General features: G+C 44.8%; 1 protein-coding gene across 1 annotated transcript in view; it reads left to right on the top strand.

The window, feature by feature from the left end:
* The window catches only part of reln (reelin), a 391,712-nt gene that overhangs the window by 136,878 nt on the left and 238,515 nt on the right, over positions 1-16,319 (top strand). The window contains exons 8-10 of the mRNA XM_086010451.1: positions 7,104-7,155; positions 11,716-11,812; positions 14,229-14,469. Coding sequence (XP_085866577.1) covers positions 7,104-7,155; positions 11,716-11,812; positions 14,229-14,469 — 390 coding nt within the window. The remainder of the gene's footprint in view (positions 1-7,103; positions 7,156-11,715; positions 11,813-14,228; positions 14,470-16,319) is intronic.

Genomic DNA, 16,319 nt, shown 5'->3' with positions numbered 1-16,319 from the left:
GGGAGTGATCCTCAGAGAGCTCTGTGGACTGATGTACACAGGGAGTGATCCTCAGAGAGCTCTTTGATCTGATGTACACAGGGAGTGATCCTCGGAGCTCTGTGGACTGATGTACACGGAGTGATCCTCAGAGAGCTCTGTGGACTGATGTACACAGGGAGTGATCCTCAGGGAGCTCTGTGGACTGATGTACACAGGGAGTGATCCTCAGGGAGCTCTGTGGACTGATGTACACAGGGAGTGATCCTCAGAGAGCTCTGTGGACTGATGTACACAGGGAGTGATCCTCAGAGAGCTCTTTGATCTGATGTACACAGGGAGTGATCCTCGGAGCTCTGTGGACTGATGTACACAGGGAGTGATCCTCAGAGAGCTCTGTGGACTGATGTACACAGGGAGTGATCCTCAGGGAGCTCTGTGGACTGATGTACACAGGGAGTGATCCTCAGAGAGCTCTTTGATCTGATGTACACAGGGAGTGATCCTCAGGGAGCTCTGTGGACTGATGTACACAGGGAGTGATCCTCAGGGAGCTCTTTGGTCTGATGTACACAGGGAGTGATCCTCAGGGAGCTCTTTGATCTGATGTACACAGGGAGTGATCCTCAGGGAGCTCTTTGGTCTGATGTACACAGGGAGTGATCCTCAGGGAGCTCTTTGGTCTGATGTACACAGGGAGTGATCCTCAGGGAGCTCTTTGATCTGATGTACACAGGGAGTGATCCTCAGGGAGCTCTGTGGACTGATGTACACAGTTCGTTTTTTTTATTTGTTTATGGGATGTGGGTGTTGCTGGCAAGGCCAGCATTTATTGCCCATCCCTAATTGCCCTTGAGAAGGTGGTGGTGAGCCGCCTTCTTGAACTGCTGCCGTCCGTGTGGTGAAGGTACTCCCACAGTGCTGTTAGGGAGGGAGTTCCAGGATTTTGACCCAGCGATGATGATCAGCGATATACTTCTAAGTCAGGATGGTGTGTGACTTGGAGGGGAACTTGGAGGTGATGGTGTTCCCATGCGTCTGCTGCCCTTGTCCTTCTAGGTGGTAGAAGTCGCGGGTTTGGGAGGTGCTGCCGAAGAAGCCTTGGCGAGTTGCTGCAGTGCATCTTGTAGATGGTACATACTGCAGCCACGGTACACCGGTGAATGTTTAAGGTGGTAGATGGGGTGCCAATCAAGCGGGCTGCTTTGTTCTGGATGGTGTCGAGCTTCTGTAGTGTTGTTGGGGCTGCACTCATCCAGGCAAATGGAGAGTATTCCATCACACTCCTTACTTGTGCCTTGTAGATGGTGGAAAGGCTTTGGGGAGTCAGGAGGTGAGACACTCGCCGCAGAATATCTAGCCTCTGACCTGCTCTTGTTGCCACAGTATTTATGTGGCGGGTCCAGTTAAGCTTCCGGTCAATGGTGACCCCCAGGATGTTGATGATGGGGGATTCAGCGATGGTAATGCCATTGAATGTCAAGGGGTGGTGGTTAGACTCTCACTTTTTGGAGCTAGTCATTGCCTGGCACTTAAGTGGCAGGTAACATTCGCTCCACAGATCAGCCCAAGCCTGAACGTCGTCCAGGTCTTGTTGCATGCGGGCATGGACTGCTTCATTATCTGAGGAGTTGTGAATGGCCCTGAACACTGTGCAGTCATCAGCGAACATCCCCATTTCTGACCTTATACTGGAGGGAAGGTCATTGATGAAGCAGCTGAAGATGGTTGGGCCTAGGATACTGCCCTAAGGAACTCCTGCAGCGATGTCCTGTGGCTGTGATGATTGACCTTCAATCACCACAACCATCTTCCTTTGTGCTAGGTATGACTCCAGCCAGTGGAGTGTTTTCCCCCCCGATTCCCATTGACTTCAGTTTTTCTCTGGCTCCTTCACGCCACACTCAGTCAAATGCTGCCTTGATGTCAAAGGCAGTCAATCTCGCCTCACCTCTGGAATTCAGCTCTTTTGTCCATGTTTGGTCCAAGGCTGTAATGAGGTCGGGAGCAGAGTGTTCTTGGCGGAACCCAAACTGGGCATCAGTGAGTAGGTTATAGGTGAGTAAGTCGCACTTGATAGCACTGTCGATGACACCTTCCATCACTTTGCTGATGATTGAGAGTAGACTGATGGGGCAGTAATTGGCTGGATTGGATTTGTCCTGCTTTTTATGGACAGGACATACTTGGGCAGTTTTCCACATTGTCGGATAGATGCCAGTGTTGTAGCTGTACTGGAACAGCTTGGCTAAAGGTGCAGCTAGTTCTGGAGAGCTCTTTGGATTAATGTACACAGGGAGTGATCCTCAGAGAGCTCTGTGATCTGATGTACACAGGGAGTGATCCTCACAGAGCTCTGTGATCTGATGTACACAGGGAGTGACCCTCAGAGAGCTCTGTGGACTGATGTACACAGGGAGTGATCCTCAGAGAGCTCTGTGATCTGATGTACACAGGGAGTGATCCTCGGAGAGCTCTTTGATCTGATGTACACAGGGAGTGATCCTCAGAGAGCTCTGTGGTCTGATGTACACAGGGAGTGATCCTCGGAGAGCTCTGTGGTCTGATGTACACAGGGAGTGATCCTCAGCGAGCTCTGTGGTCTGATGTACACAGGGAGTGATCCTCAGCGAGCTCTGTGGACTGATGTACACAGGGAGTGATCCTCAGAGAGCTCTATGGTCTGATGTACACAGGGAGTGATCCTCAGAGAGCTCTGTGGTCTGATGTACACAGGGAGTGATCCTCAGAGAGCTCTGTGGACTGATGTACACAGGGAGTGATCCTCAGAGGGCTCTGTGGTCTGATGTACACAGGGAGTGATCCTCAGCGAGCTCTGTGGACTGATGTACACAGGGAGTGATCCTCAGCGAGCTCTGCGGTCTGATGTACACAGGGAGTGATCCTCAGAGAGCTCTGTGGACTGATGTACACAGGGAGTGATCCTCAGCGAGCTCTGTGGACGGATGTACACAGGGAGTGATCCTCAGCGAGCTCTGCGGTCTGATGTACACAGGGAGTGATCCTCAGCGAGCTCTGTGGACTGATGTACACAGGGAGTGATCCTCAGAGAGCTCTGTGGACTGATGTACACAGGGAGTGATCCTCAGCGAGCTCTGTGGTCTGATGATTCCAATCCGGACTGAATATGAAGGGCAATTCCTCTCTGCACAACAACTTTAATCTTATTTTTCTTTTGGAGCTTTTTTTCTTGTCCTCATGATGTGAAGCAGCAGGAACAATGGGAAACCGTTTGGGTGTCTGTCTGAAAGTCAGATGGGGCACTCAGCCCTGAAAGGGCTAAGGGGGCTAAATTCGGTTGATTTCCGCCTCCTGTTAGCACCTGAAGAGGGCGCTAACTGGGCGCAAATCAACTAGCGCCTAGGCGTAGCGCCACTAATGCCTCCCGCGAAATTCAGCGGGAGGTTAGCTGCGGCGCTAACCATTAGCGCCGTGCGGCGGTGGCGTCATCGCCATGCGCAGCACCCCGGCTGTAACATTGGGTGGCGCCCCCCGACTTACCGCCAGACGGTATGTCAGCCGGGGTCAGGGGGTCCCACCTGCGGCCGGGGCGGCACTGGTTGAAGCGGAGGTGGCGGGCGGCCATTTTTGTTGCTGGACGCCTGCCAGCACCTGCCCCCGTTGCTGTCCCCGGCCCTCGCGAAGCCCCCCCACGGGGTGCCGGCACTCCCGATCCCTGGTGGCCCAGCTGAGCGCCGGGACGTGGCTGCGCCAGGTCCCTCCCCTTTAATAAGGGGAGGAAGGCCTGCAGCATGCACTGTGGCAAGTAGCGCCGTGATATTGCCTCGCAGCGCCCCAAGAGGGACGCAGGGCGCTTCCAGTAGCGCCCCTTCTCCCTCTCAGGGCGCTAACTGGGAAAATCGGCTGTGGGAGCGCTAACTTTTTCAGGGAGCGCCCCGGCGAAGGTAGCGCCCAAAGGGGGCACTACCCAATTTTTACCCCAACTCTTTCTTCCAAATGTTCTTAAAGCAGTACAACAGCAGGAATAATCAACATGTAAGAAAAACCTGTTGTGCTTTGTTCAAGAATAAACAGATTTACTAAGTAGCAATGGGAGTCTGCATGTCATTGAATTATTTTAAAACAAAACACTCTCGCTCATCCCCAAAGTCTTCAAAACTTTTGACAAGGTGTAAAATCCTGTGAGGCACATTAGCTAAAGAAAAAGGGAATATCCAAGGACTACCATTCCACGAGACTGCAGTGTGTGGGTGTTTCTTTATCTTTCAAATTACTCTAGCTGATTTTCAACTGTCAAATAATCATACAGGTTATTTGTAATTGTTCCATGTTAGGGTTTCATTTTATTGTTGAAGCTTTACTGTTAATTTAATTATGTTCACATCTATTCTTGAGTCTTAATGATCATCAGTTTAACCATTTTAGCACTGAAATTCTTTTAAAATAGGAGCAATCACAGTCGCAAAATATAAAAAGGTAATTTTCTGTTCCTTTCCAAAGCCTGGGTTATGGAGAATAATTAGATATATGTTTAGAACTGCTGCAATGGTCTTCATTCTGACTGTGTTCCAAAGCACATCATGTTCTGCAGATATCATTAGGAGCATGATGATTAGTTACTGCAGTTCTAACCTATTTCATGGTCACACACATTAAATGAAAATCATTGTGAGCTTCCCCAGTGGCTCAATGGGAAATGTGCTCACCTTTGTGGTACTGAACCATACAGATTCAGGAAAACCCCCTGTTCGATTCCTGGCCTGTGCTAATTTAGCTGATCACACCTGGAGCAGCAGTTGGGATGGGCTGTTAGTGGTCTCAGTGCGCCTGCCATCGGAAGGGAAACAAACCCAGTGAGGGTTCCCACTCCTGGCTCCAATCCAGTAACCACTGCTTGAAATTGCGGCGATCAGGTGACGACATTATTGGGTTTGGCTGTAATGGCTTGTAATCTCTGGGTTTCCACATGAAGGGTAGCCACTTGTAACTTTGGGCTGTGCCACTGCACCACAGGAAGAGTTAGTGGACTGGATTTTCCTCCGATATACCTCCTGAAATCGGGCAGCCTGAAAGTGAAGAGAATGAAGGTGGGAACACTTTCCGCTGGATGCCCACACTGCTGGGAATTATCCTCTCTCTTCACCTTGGCAGGGAACCCAGCTGCCTGCCCCTTGATCACCCCACTGAAATTAAATAAACAATGGGGATGCGGGGCCTGGGAAACCGGATGATTTCCCTGTCTCCCACTTCTACTACCACTGACCCCAGGGACCGCCAGAAGAGGGATGGCAGTACACCATGGGATAGTGGCAGCAAGCCCACTACTGACAATGTAGGAGGGAGCGAGAACCTAGTAATGGGAACGTCTCCCTCTCTTTAGGCTCCCTACCTGCAGCTGGAACTTCCGCAGATCTATAAGAGCCTCTCTTTCAATTTTATACAAAAATCTTTGGGAGCTTCGTCCCCCTCTAAGAGATCCCCCTCCTCCTTGCAATAGATGTTATGCTGCAGCGCTACCAGATTTTCTTCCCCAGCAGCAATGAGCTCCCTCTGTGTAGAGGGGATCCATCTGGGAGCCAGCCCTGTATGTTAAATAGTCGCGACCCAGGAAAATGGGGCAGAGTCAGGGTGGCTAGAGGCTACCCCTCCTCCCGGAGAAAAATCCAGCCCAGTGTCTTCAGGAGAGAGATGAGAAAAGGGCAGAAAAATAGAAAACAAATTGTACAAACAGAAGCCAAACAAATTGTCAGCTCCTCAATGGTTTACAATATCCATATGTGGCGTTGTACAGTATATGATATAAATAGAGCAATGTATTTTTCTAATCCCACAGGAGGATGCTTCTAAATGAGCTGCTCAACTGGAAACCCTTTTGCCTCTTTACTCCTGCTATGTGGGTTGGAGTAGTGACCCTTGTTAAGGCTCAGACCTGTACTACACAACTTTGAGGCAGCTATGCACAAGGTTGAAATCATACTCAAAGGCTCGAGTTTGTTCATTGCTAAAGATCTCCTCTCTCCAACAGCTGTTAAGTATCTCAAGTCAGATGGGTTTGGGCAGCTGCAATCCAATTCTAAATGGATGCAGAATTTTTTGTACAAAATTGCCCTCACAATTCACAAACCACAACTATTACAGCACAAAGAGCATGTGAAATAGTGATGATTAATCAGTCATCAGCATTTGGGTGCAATCTGGATTGTGGTTTCATCCAATTTATCTTGTGAATAGCAGCCATTTGAAATGATAAATGAAGCAATTGCAGGACCTGTGGGATAGATGGATGCAAAACATCATAGATACACTGATTGCATTGCTAATTAATTGACTATTAACGCCTGGCTTCATTTGTCACTTATATTCAGTTTGTACTCCCACTTGTCAGCAACAAGACAGCCTTCTTTGTTAAACGCACAGTGAACTTTAGGTTATTGTTTTTACAAATGCTATTATATTGGTTTCTTCTTTAAATATTTAAACTCTTTTGGTTTTGATTATGACAAGAATTATTCAGGATTTCTCAACTGAAAGTAAATCTGGTGACTAAGTAAACCTAATGATAGTTCAGCTTTTTTCAGAAGAGACCTGGATTATAACATAAAGAAACCTCAAAGTAAGCTTAAAGCATTTTGGGTTTGAATCTGTGAACTTACAGAATAGATTGTTGCCTTGTGCAGTACGTACTGACTCGGTTGAACCAATTAAAAAGGAATCGGATTAATCCCAGATTCAGCAGAAAGTTGAAAAATATGGGTTTGAGGTAAGGAAAAGCCAAAAAGTGATGAGATCAGGCCTGAAAATAGGATCTGGATGACAGAGTAAACCACAAGGGCTGAATCCCTTTTCCTATTTCTACATCCTTATGTTCTTCTTGACATTTAATTGCAGATTCACTTTCAGCGTTGGGTGCAATTCTGGTGGTCTGAGTGGAAATTCTGATTCGCACTCAGGGCTTTCTCAATTAGTCTGGCTGCTCGCACCGCCAAGAGCCAAATTCCTGGCCTGAAAGCTTAATTGCATTCAGGGAGTGTCAGAGAGGGTTCCATCTGAAGAGACACCCGCCAAAGAGCATTCGTATTCAATTATTTTAGCAGTTAAGGTCAAGATGGGTCCTTTTGTAATGCTCTTGTTTCTTTTTCTAGACCACTGTTGTGCTTAATACAACCACAGCGTCTGTTCTTCAGTTCTCTATTGGTAAGTGATAATAGCCTTTTCACTTACCCAGCCCAATTGGCATTGAAGCAGAAATGTGGAAGTATTTTGAAATCTTTAGGATGAAGTAGGAGCCTTCAGTTCAAATAACTCTCACTTTAATTAAAACGAGCATTTGACAATATTCTTCACCTGTTGAACACAGAAATGTAAATGGGTTTCATTCCTTTTAGGATATACTCCAGAGGAATAATGTTTTCTTTCAATTAAGCTGTTGCATTAATTATCTTAATCATTAATTATCTGTGAAAATTCCTCTTTGGTTAAAAAACATTTTCCTCAAAGTTTGTTCAAATATGCTTTTTCTCAGTTCATAAACAGTTTTTACTTTAGGGTGTTGTGGATGATAGAATTTAATGAAAATAATATTAGAGTGAGCTTTTTGTTATTTTTAACTTTCCACCTGTGAGATTTAATAGCAAAAGTAATAATATACATGTTGTTTGTGGGGGACCTGTTGAAGCAACAAGTTGGTAAACACTGTGCTATGAGGGAGTTTGAAGAGACTTCACCACAATATCTCACATGGCGCATTTTTAATCTCAGCCAAGGCATTTGATGTCGGCAAGATTGAAGACGAGGCATTTCCCACTGGTTTTCAAACTTTTTTGTGCAGTAGACTGCCCTTCAATATTGACACACTCCTGTGGTCCCCTGTAAATATTGCTATACTCATAGGGGGCTGCTGCAAACTTGGCAGATTCCCAGGCACCCCTGTCCTGACTTCCATAAGAGAGGGTCAATTACCCAAAGTAAAACAGTGCTGTCAGTGTAGAAGGTCAAGAGAGCAGGCCTATTACCTGCAACTCTTAAATCTGCTATTTGTAGGCACAAGAGAGAAAGACCCTGGGCAATTGATGCTGGGTTCCTTCTGAGGTAGGCAATCAGGAACTACTAGTAGAGGGAGGCTGCACCCCTGTGGTGTCATTGGATTTGTAAGGGATGGGCGGGAGTTCACCACCCCATACAAGGCTGACCAGGAATTGATGGAGTTAGCGAGGATGCAGCCTAACTGGGTCCCTCCCTTTTCCCAGCAGGTTCTGCTGGAGATATGGTGACGGGCAGAACCGTCGAGGAATTTGGGGGCATTGTAAATTATAACAATGAAGGCAGATTTTTCTTCTTCATTCACTTACCTTTTTCTACTGTTCCATTTATGTTCAGTTGATCTATTTTGCCCAAGAGTTGTGTCCTAGATTAATCAAAGTACAATCTGTTGTTTTAACAGCAGTCATTCATTTACAGTGTTGTCTAAAGCATGCATAGCACACGTGATGTCAGTGTAGAAGGAATTGAGATGGGGCTACATAAAAATAAAAACTAATCACTCATTCACATTAAGCTGTAGGATTCAGTTTTGTATGCTAAGCTATTGATGCAAAAGCACAAATTAATATTTACTGCTAGTAAAAATGTTAAAGATTATATTAATAAATTAAAGATAAGCACTGCATAAGGATACCTCATGAAGATAATGGATGAATCTGGACATATTATAATATATGTGACCCTTTAACTCTTAATTCTTTCATGGCATTTAGGGACCATGTCTAAATGAAACATTCTGAATAGCCAGCTTTCGTGTGGTAATGGAGATTAATTGAGGAGACAATTGAATAGAATTATATTTAATTGTATTTTTTTTCCTCCTGAAGAGCAGACAATGGAGCAGCCAAGGCTCCATTTATCCTTTTGCAAAATAGATGGAATTTGGACCTGGTCCCTTACTCCAGCTGCACTTCAAATTTCTAATGAGCTATAATTTTAAATGCAATTATTTGAACTATATTCCATGTCTCCTCTTGTACAAAATTAATGGAACGCCAATGTACAGAATGTCTCTTTAATACGATAGTTAACCTTTTAATTACTGAGTGCTCCTTTCCAGTTTCAAAATCTGCCCATTTCATTTAGTATTTATTCCCTTCAGATGGGAAGGTGAATGGTGTTGCCTGTGAACGGGTCAGTGCTGGCAGTGGGGAAAAGTGCAAAGTTTCTTTTTCTGTCTAGTGATGGAGTGCTCTTCATCTGGTGATTTGGTCAAGCACTAGAGCGACTCACCAGATAGATTTGAACCCAATCTCCTTGGAATGGCTTTACAAATTGTTAACCTGTCACATTGATTTTTTCAATTAACTTTTAAAAATTTGTTTTGTTCCACGTTCTCCTTTCTGTTCAGACCTCATCCTGCCATGCACCATTCTCTGATCAAAAGGGTGGTCAATGATTTATCCCTCTTCAGCCAGCTACAAGGAGCTATGTGAGAGGGCTCTTGGGGGACTTAACTACCATTTGCTTTTGGGGATGTAATATAACCATCACTCGTCAGTCCCTGACGGCACTGAGATCAAGATGTCATGACTATCAATTAAACTGCTTTGTTACTTGTTCCCCTGTTAACTGAAAGAACTAGTTGATGTGCATCACTTTAGATGGTGAAACCGAGCTCAGTGCCACAACAAGGTATAACAGAATTGCAGGCCTGAACCTGGAATATTGTTCATGTGACAGCGCATCGTACCTTCAAATGTCAGATCCTCAGTTAGACATTGAAATGCAGCCAAAGTAAGGGACCATGTCAAATACCTGAGAAAGCACAAATTGCACCTAACTGCTCCACTCTCCTCATACCACTATTGAGGAAAATAAATGAATGTTATAATAAAATACAGTACAGAAATAGTTTCTGTTCTTTTTGATATGGTTACTAGGCCCAAGTTCCCAATTTATTTGGATTACATTTTAAGAAGTGGTTCTAGACCATCACTACACTGCTAAAACATTTGACTGTCCAGGACCTTGTTCAAATGAGAGCAGGGAGATTTATCAAAGGAGCTTTTTTTAAAAAAACAGCATTGCATCTGCAAAGTATTTGTCGAAACGTAAAGTCAGATAATTCATGCAGAAATCAGTTACCGTCAGAAAGCTGTGGTGAATGTGTGTTTAATTATACCTTCAGGCCACCATCACCTAATATTAATAGGAATTACAGCCAGTCAATCTATCAAACAAGCTTATCAGGGAGCAATCATTCCAGCTGCAATAAATCACCAAGCAGAATGTCTTTTGTTCTCGCGCTTTTTTGATATTAGTGCCTGCTAACAGCAAGCACCAGTCACACCTTGTTTATAATGTGACTGGTTTTAAGAAACCAGCACACTGTGTTGACTAAAAAATTCTCAGTGGACCACTATGGTCTCAGCTGTCCATGTTCATGTTGACAGGCTGCTTTCTGATATGTAACTGCTATCAGTTCCCAGCTAGGCAGTTAAGTAGAGCACTGCGCGGAAGTAAGCTGCCCAATTAAGGTGAATTGGGTGAGGGGAGGAAGAAGGAGGCATCATCTAACTGTCCTTGCTTGAATTGCACTTGCACCAAGAGATGATGGAGGAACATTTGAGAGTGGCTGTGGAGAACTCCACAACTCTGGTCACCATACCCTGCTGGCTTGAGCATGAGGAGGCAGGGGCCCAATGACAACAGCTGAGAAAAAGAGTAACGGGACAAAATGGACAGAGAGAGAAATAAATTGTGGCACTTGTAGGGGATCAAGATTGAGCTACTGTGAAGAAATAGCAGTTTGAAGCCTGGTGGTTCCCTACAGAGTGGGAGGGAGAATCAGCAGGTGGGTCACCCTGGGCCACGCTCGAGACCTCACCCAAAGACCACATCGGAAAGCCAGGGATGAGATTTCCTGCTTGACCACTTTGTTGGGGATTGCTGCATGGCATGAAAGGACCTCAAACAGAGGAAGAAAATTACATTAAATATGGAACAAAAAAGATTTTCAGAAAAAAATAACAATACAATTGTAGTATTAGGCTCCACCATTCATAATCCACAGATCAGAATGCAGCTCTTAGTCTGCAATATTTTTGTTACAACTCCATTGATAAAATTAATGAACCATGTCTAGGCCGCAGTGAGTGCAAGGACACTATTCTGTTATTCAAACACTGCTTCTGATTAACCTGTGTTTGAAAACGGTTATTGTTCTTTGTACAATGTGTACGTATTGTTTCCAGCTGCGTCGAACAACACAGCAGTAAGTGCTCGTTGGTGCTAACCAGGTGTTACATCTGATTGAGCGAGCGATACATGTTATGGTTTTCTACCCATTTGTGAACCAAAAATCAGGTTTCTGTCCTGACTATGTATTATTTATTACTCTTCATAGATGTGCCAAAGCTGCCTATGCGTCCAAGCTGTTAAAATGGCAATAACCACTCTTGTGGCAGGTGAACCCGTTTGCATTACCAGCTCCTAATATTTCTTCAAATTTATTCAGTCTTCCCTCTTGGGAAAAGTGACAGATTACTTTCCAGGATTGTGATTTATTATCTATATATCACACATGTCACATGAATCATGCAAAATTCCATATTTACATTTAACCACAAATCAGACAATAATTTCACCATAAATCAAAAGCATGAAAGGCTGAAGACTAACATGGGGGCGACGGAAGGTCACTGCTGTGGTTGCTGATGCCTAAGTCAGATCTTTTCCTGATGCCATTTTTCCCTCTGATCTGGCTTACAGGGTCTGGCACTTGTCGCTATAGCTACACCGATCCCAGTATTGTCGTCTACTACACCAAGAACACCTCAGCTGATTGGATTGTTCTGGAGAAAATTAGGTTTGTACAAAAGAAAATTAATGGTCAGGGACTAGAAAGAATATCATCAGTTCCTTAATCAACAGGATCTAGGTATGTGCTGAATTGAGGCGTCTACTTTTGATATGAACCATTTTGTAGGATAAATAGAAACTTGTTAAAACACAGGCACACCTCATAGTCTTAAAAACATTAGACTGCCCCTTTAATGAAATGTGTCTTTAATTTTCCCTTTCTCTACTATGACTTCTTAATATATACTGCTATTGAACACCTTTTCGTTAGCAGCATACTTACTGGATGCATGTCAGCGCTTTTTGTATTAACATGACTCCCCACTTCTTTCCATATTTTGGGTCTTTGCACCATATATTATTCTGAGAGTGTATGTGCAGATGGCCTGTGCCCATACCTCTGAAAGTGTTACTATTGAAGCAGCTGGCAGGAGATTTGTGAGAGGGGTTTGTCAGTGAGCTGGTTCCCCCTCTCGTTTTCCCCCACTCCCTCTGGGCAAGTGGGACACCTGTGGCCAACTGCTCCACAGATGTCAGAACTTAACATGGAGAATTGTAAGGAAGAATCTACTCTTATACCACAAGCATCAGTGTCCACCAATGCACTGTCCCTCGGGCAGGCCTACATTCATGAGATTTAACTGTATTGCCTTCAATTTTCTGGAACAATATCAATTTGTTTTGATTTACTATGACTGCCTTGTCCTTTTGTGATCCTTAAGGCTCGTATTTGTAAGAGAATGGTATGGTAACGTTTTGGTTTCTAATGCAGGCGCCCACCTGAAATATTTTTCTCTTTCAGATGCTGGCTGACCCGCTCTCCCGTTCCAGCATTTTCTGCTTCAATTTCAGAATTCTACCATTGCTTTCCTGACCTGTTGCTTTGAAAGTTATTGATCCTGATCAACAAGTCAAAGTTCTTCCTATTGTGAACGTGTATCTCTCACACACATCAATCTCCTTGTATCTAAACTGAGATGCCGTTTGGCACAATCAGCTGAACGGCGTAAATCAACCAGCAAGTTCCAGAGATTCCCAACTCGCAGCGTATTCCCTCATCCCCTGAACTTGCGGGCCAATTTGCACATTAATAACGGCCTGCATCATTGACCTGCTGTTAGTTTTCCAGGAAGATTTGGCCCAATGTTACCACCATTACAGTCAAGAGGTTGTCAATTGTGACTTGTGGGAGCTATTTTGGTACTGGGAAAGATGGATGCTGGACTATAGGTATTTGAACTGAGAGTTACAGAGGAGGTGGGAGGCAATGGCATGTTCAAGGGCGTTGGAGATGCGGTTGGGGGTGGGGATTTTTGTCTACCTACCACTCTGTTAATGTTGAAAAAAATGATGGTCAGCAATTTTTTTTAAAAATCTACCACCCACTGGATGCCTGAAGCCCTTCCGACTCAATTTTTGAGCAGACCTCAAAGGGCGCCCAGCACCTCCGCCTGAATAGGTGGGAGCCTTATTGAAATACATAAATCAGGGTCCTACATGGTTATAGGACTCTGATGCAATTTTCATGTACCAATGGTCAGAGCGTGCAAGTGAATGCTCCTCCTGGCCCACAAATATCTTCCCACCTACTGCTGGCCCCTTCCCCCCCCCCCCCCTCCCCCGCTTTTAAGTTTCGACTTCCAGCTTAGCTCAGTGGAGGAACCGCCTGATTTCTCCCCGCATCTCCCCCCCCCCCCCCCCCCACCGGCCCAAATCAACACTGGCAACTCGCCGATTCCAATCAAATGTGACCTCGCCATGAAGATGGTTCGGGCCTCTCGCTAGAACCATCAGGCGGGTGGGCAGTCGGTCCTCCCACTGACCGCCCAATACGCTTTCCCTATGACAAACCACTCCGGCATGTTACTTGCTGAGGATGGGAGAGTTGAGAGTGGGATTTTTGAGGAGGGGGCGATAACAGCAGTTTGGAAGGGGACGGGGCGGTACCTGAGGAGAATGAATCATTGGCAGTGTCTGCTAGCAAGGGGGCCAGGAGGGAGAGTTGGGTGGTGAGGAGTTGAGTAGGGAGGGGTTTCAACACACTGCTCCGTCACTTGTTCTCATACTTGGGTTTCCAATAAGGGTAATAAGGGTGCCCTTGCAGGGGTTAAACATGTAATCACTAGCCAAAAGGTTATAAATGTGATCCTATTGCCTCAGTTGGGGAAGTTCTTTGTAAGTTTAGCTGCTGCTAAATGGAACACCGCACACAAGCAAGAGATGAAAGTAAGGGAGGGAAAAGTTGACCTGGTTCTGTTCGCTTGACTTGCTCCTTCTACAGATTGATAGCAGCCGTTGAGAAACGTGTAACCACCCCTTTTCTGTGAGAAGACAATACGTGATAGCAAGTGGGTTGCAAGGGTAAAAGATATAGAGCACAAAAAAGATAAATGACTTGTGCGTTTTTTTTCTTTAAATATCAGGGCTCCATCTAACACCAGCACCGTTATCCACATAATCTATCTTCCCCAAGATGCCAAAGGCGAAAATATCAAATTTAAATGGAAGCAAGAATATCTCCATGGAAGTGACGTGTATGAGGCCTGCTGGGCTCTGGATAACATACTGATCATCAATGCTGCCCACAAACAGATTCTTCTGGAAGATAACCTAGATCCAGTCGACACAGGCAACTGGCTTTTTTTCCCTGGAGCCACAGTGAAGGTTTGCTCTGAATAATCCCCTTATCCTAGTCATTTGCTGCTTTGTACGTACCTCATCTCTTTGCTATGTCTCAATTTTAATTGATAAGCTTCATACCTCTGTGGAGAAGTCATACCCAGCGACTAATCAGTTAAAATATGACAGTCATTAAATGCCGTCTCTGTTGGAAGGGCGCATTAATTTAAACCTGCTTACAAATGACATTTAGTGCCGTTCTAAACAGAATTTGTATTGCAATTATGCGTTGGTCCGTCTGGCTATCAAATCTGTCCTTCCGTCTGGCTGGGTTGAATGACATCTTCTTAATTTGGGAAATTTATGATGTTCACTTGTTCTGAAATGAAGGTGTTGAGGGCAGATTCCTCTCCATCTGTCACCAGCCATTTGCAATCTGCCATTGCCCAAACCCAATGCGTGCAGGCCAACAGCAGTAATCCTAACAAAGCGTGAGGCCCAGCTGTCAGGAAATATCATCACTACACTGAAGCCTTAGGGAGAAAATCCAGAATTTATTTTGATATTGGTCTTTCATGTGCATCTAGCTGTGTGATAATAAAAGTGACAGGAAACATTTACAGGACATGAAGGTGAGGTCATTTAGATTTGCATGTAGTGGAACAACCTTGAAATGGGAATTGTTTTAACTCAACCTAACAACCTGCTTGCATTGGAAACATGCCTTGTGTTCCCCGGTCCCTGTATATTTGGATTATTTTCTGTCACCAGGGTTGGTGTTGTTCACTGCGAAATACATTAGAAAGGGCATATGCTCTCTGGAGTTTAGAAGAATGAGAGGTGATCTCATTGAAACATATAACATTTTGGAGGACTTGACTGGGTAGATGTTGAGAGGTTGTTTCCCCTGGCTGGAGAGTCTAGAACTAGGGGTCACAGTCTCAGGATAAGGGGTCGGCCATTTAGGACTGAGATAAGGAGAAATTTCTTCACTCAGAGGGTTGTGAATCTTTGGAATTCTCTACCCCAGAGGGCTGTGGATGCTCAGTCATTGAGTATATTCAAGACTGAGAGCGATAGCGTTTTGGACACTAAGGGAATTGTTTATTGCATATATAAATATATATAAACATATTAATGTGATACAGACTCCATAGGGCCAATTTTAACTCCCAGCGGGAGCGAACAGCAATCCCGCGCAGGCGGTGGGGGAGGGGGGTGAATCAGTGGCCATTTGAATGTCGCCGGTCGGCTGCTCAACTGTTTCTGACGGAAAGCGGCAGGTTGCTGGTGGGAGAAGACAATAATCGGGTGGCCTCTACACACTGAACTCAGAGTGACTTAAAACAAGATTTTTCAATCATCTAGAATACAGTTTTTAAAGTTAAATCAGTGTATTTAATGCATATAAGTATACTAATAATTGGTTATTTCATTACATTTTATAATGTGGTTAATAACAGCATCAATAATGAATGTATAATAAGAATGCTGTTATCTGCTTCAAACTGCGTTGTCTAATAATTTGAGTACTATGCAATCAAAAGCATTCAATGTTCTACTGATTTAACTGTTAAGAAAATGAGCTGGATGCGTATCTGATTAAGAGGAGATTTAAAATGGGCACCGGGCAGTAATAGGAATGCTAGAATTGGCCGCATCATTCCCTGATTAGGGAAGGGGAAAAAATTAGTCAGCGTCACTGCTTTTGATCGGCATCCAGTGACCACCAGCTGGAAGTAAATGTGTGAACATCTGGTGCTAACAGGATTAGGCTCAGCTGTGATGGCTCTTACGGTTGAATAGACTGCTGGCACTGACTGTTCAGGCTCACACATGGGAATTGGACACTCGAGCAAAGTATGGGAGGGATTCTGGTACCTTTTTAGAACTAC

The sequence above is a fragment of the Somniosus microcephalus genome, chromosome 17, assembly GCF_052327205.1.
Source record: "Somniosus microcephalus isolate GS21.2 chromosome 17, FLI_Smic_1.0, whole genome shotgun sequence".
NCBI classification, from domain to species: Eukaryota; Metazoa; Chordata; class Chondrichthyes; order Squaliformes; family Somniosidae; genus Somniosus; species Somniosus microcephalus.
The sequence above is the reverse complement of the archived record's forward strand: the minus strand, read 5'-3'. Positions and strand labels throughout refer to the sequence as shown.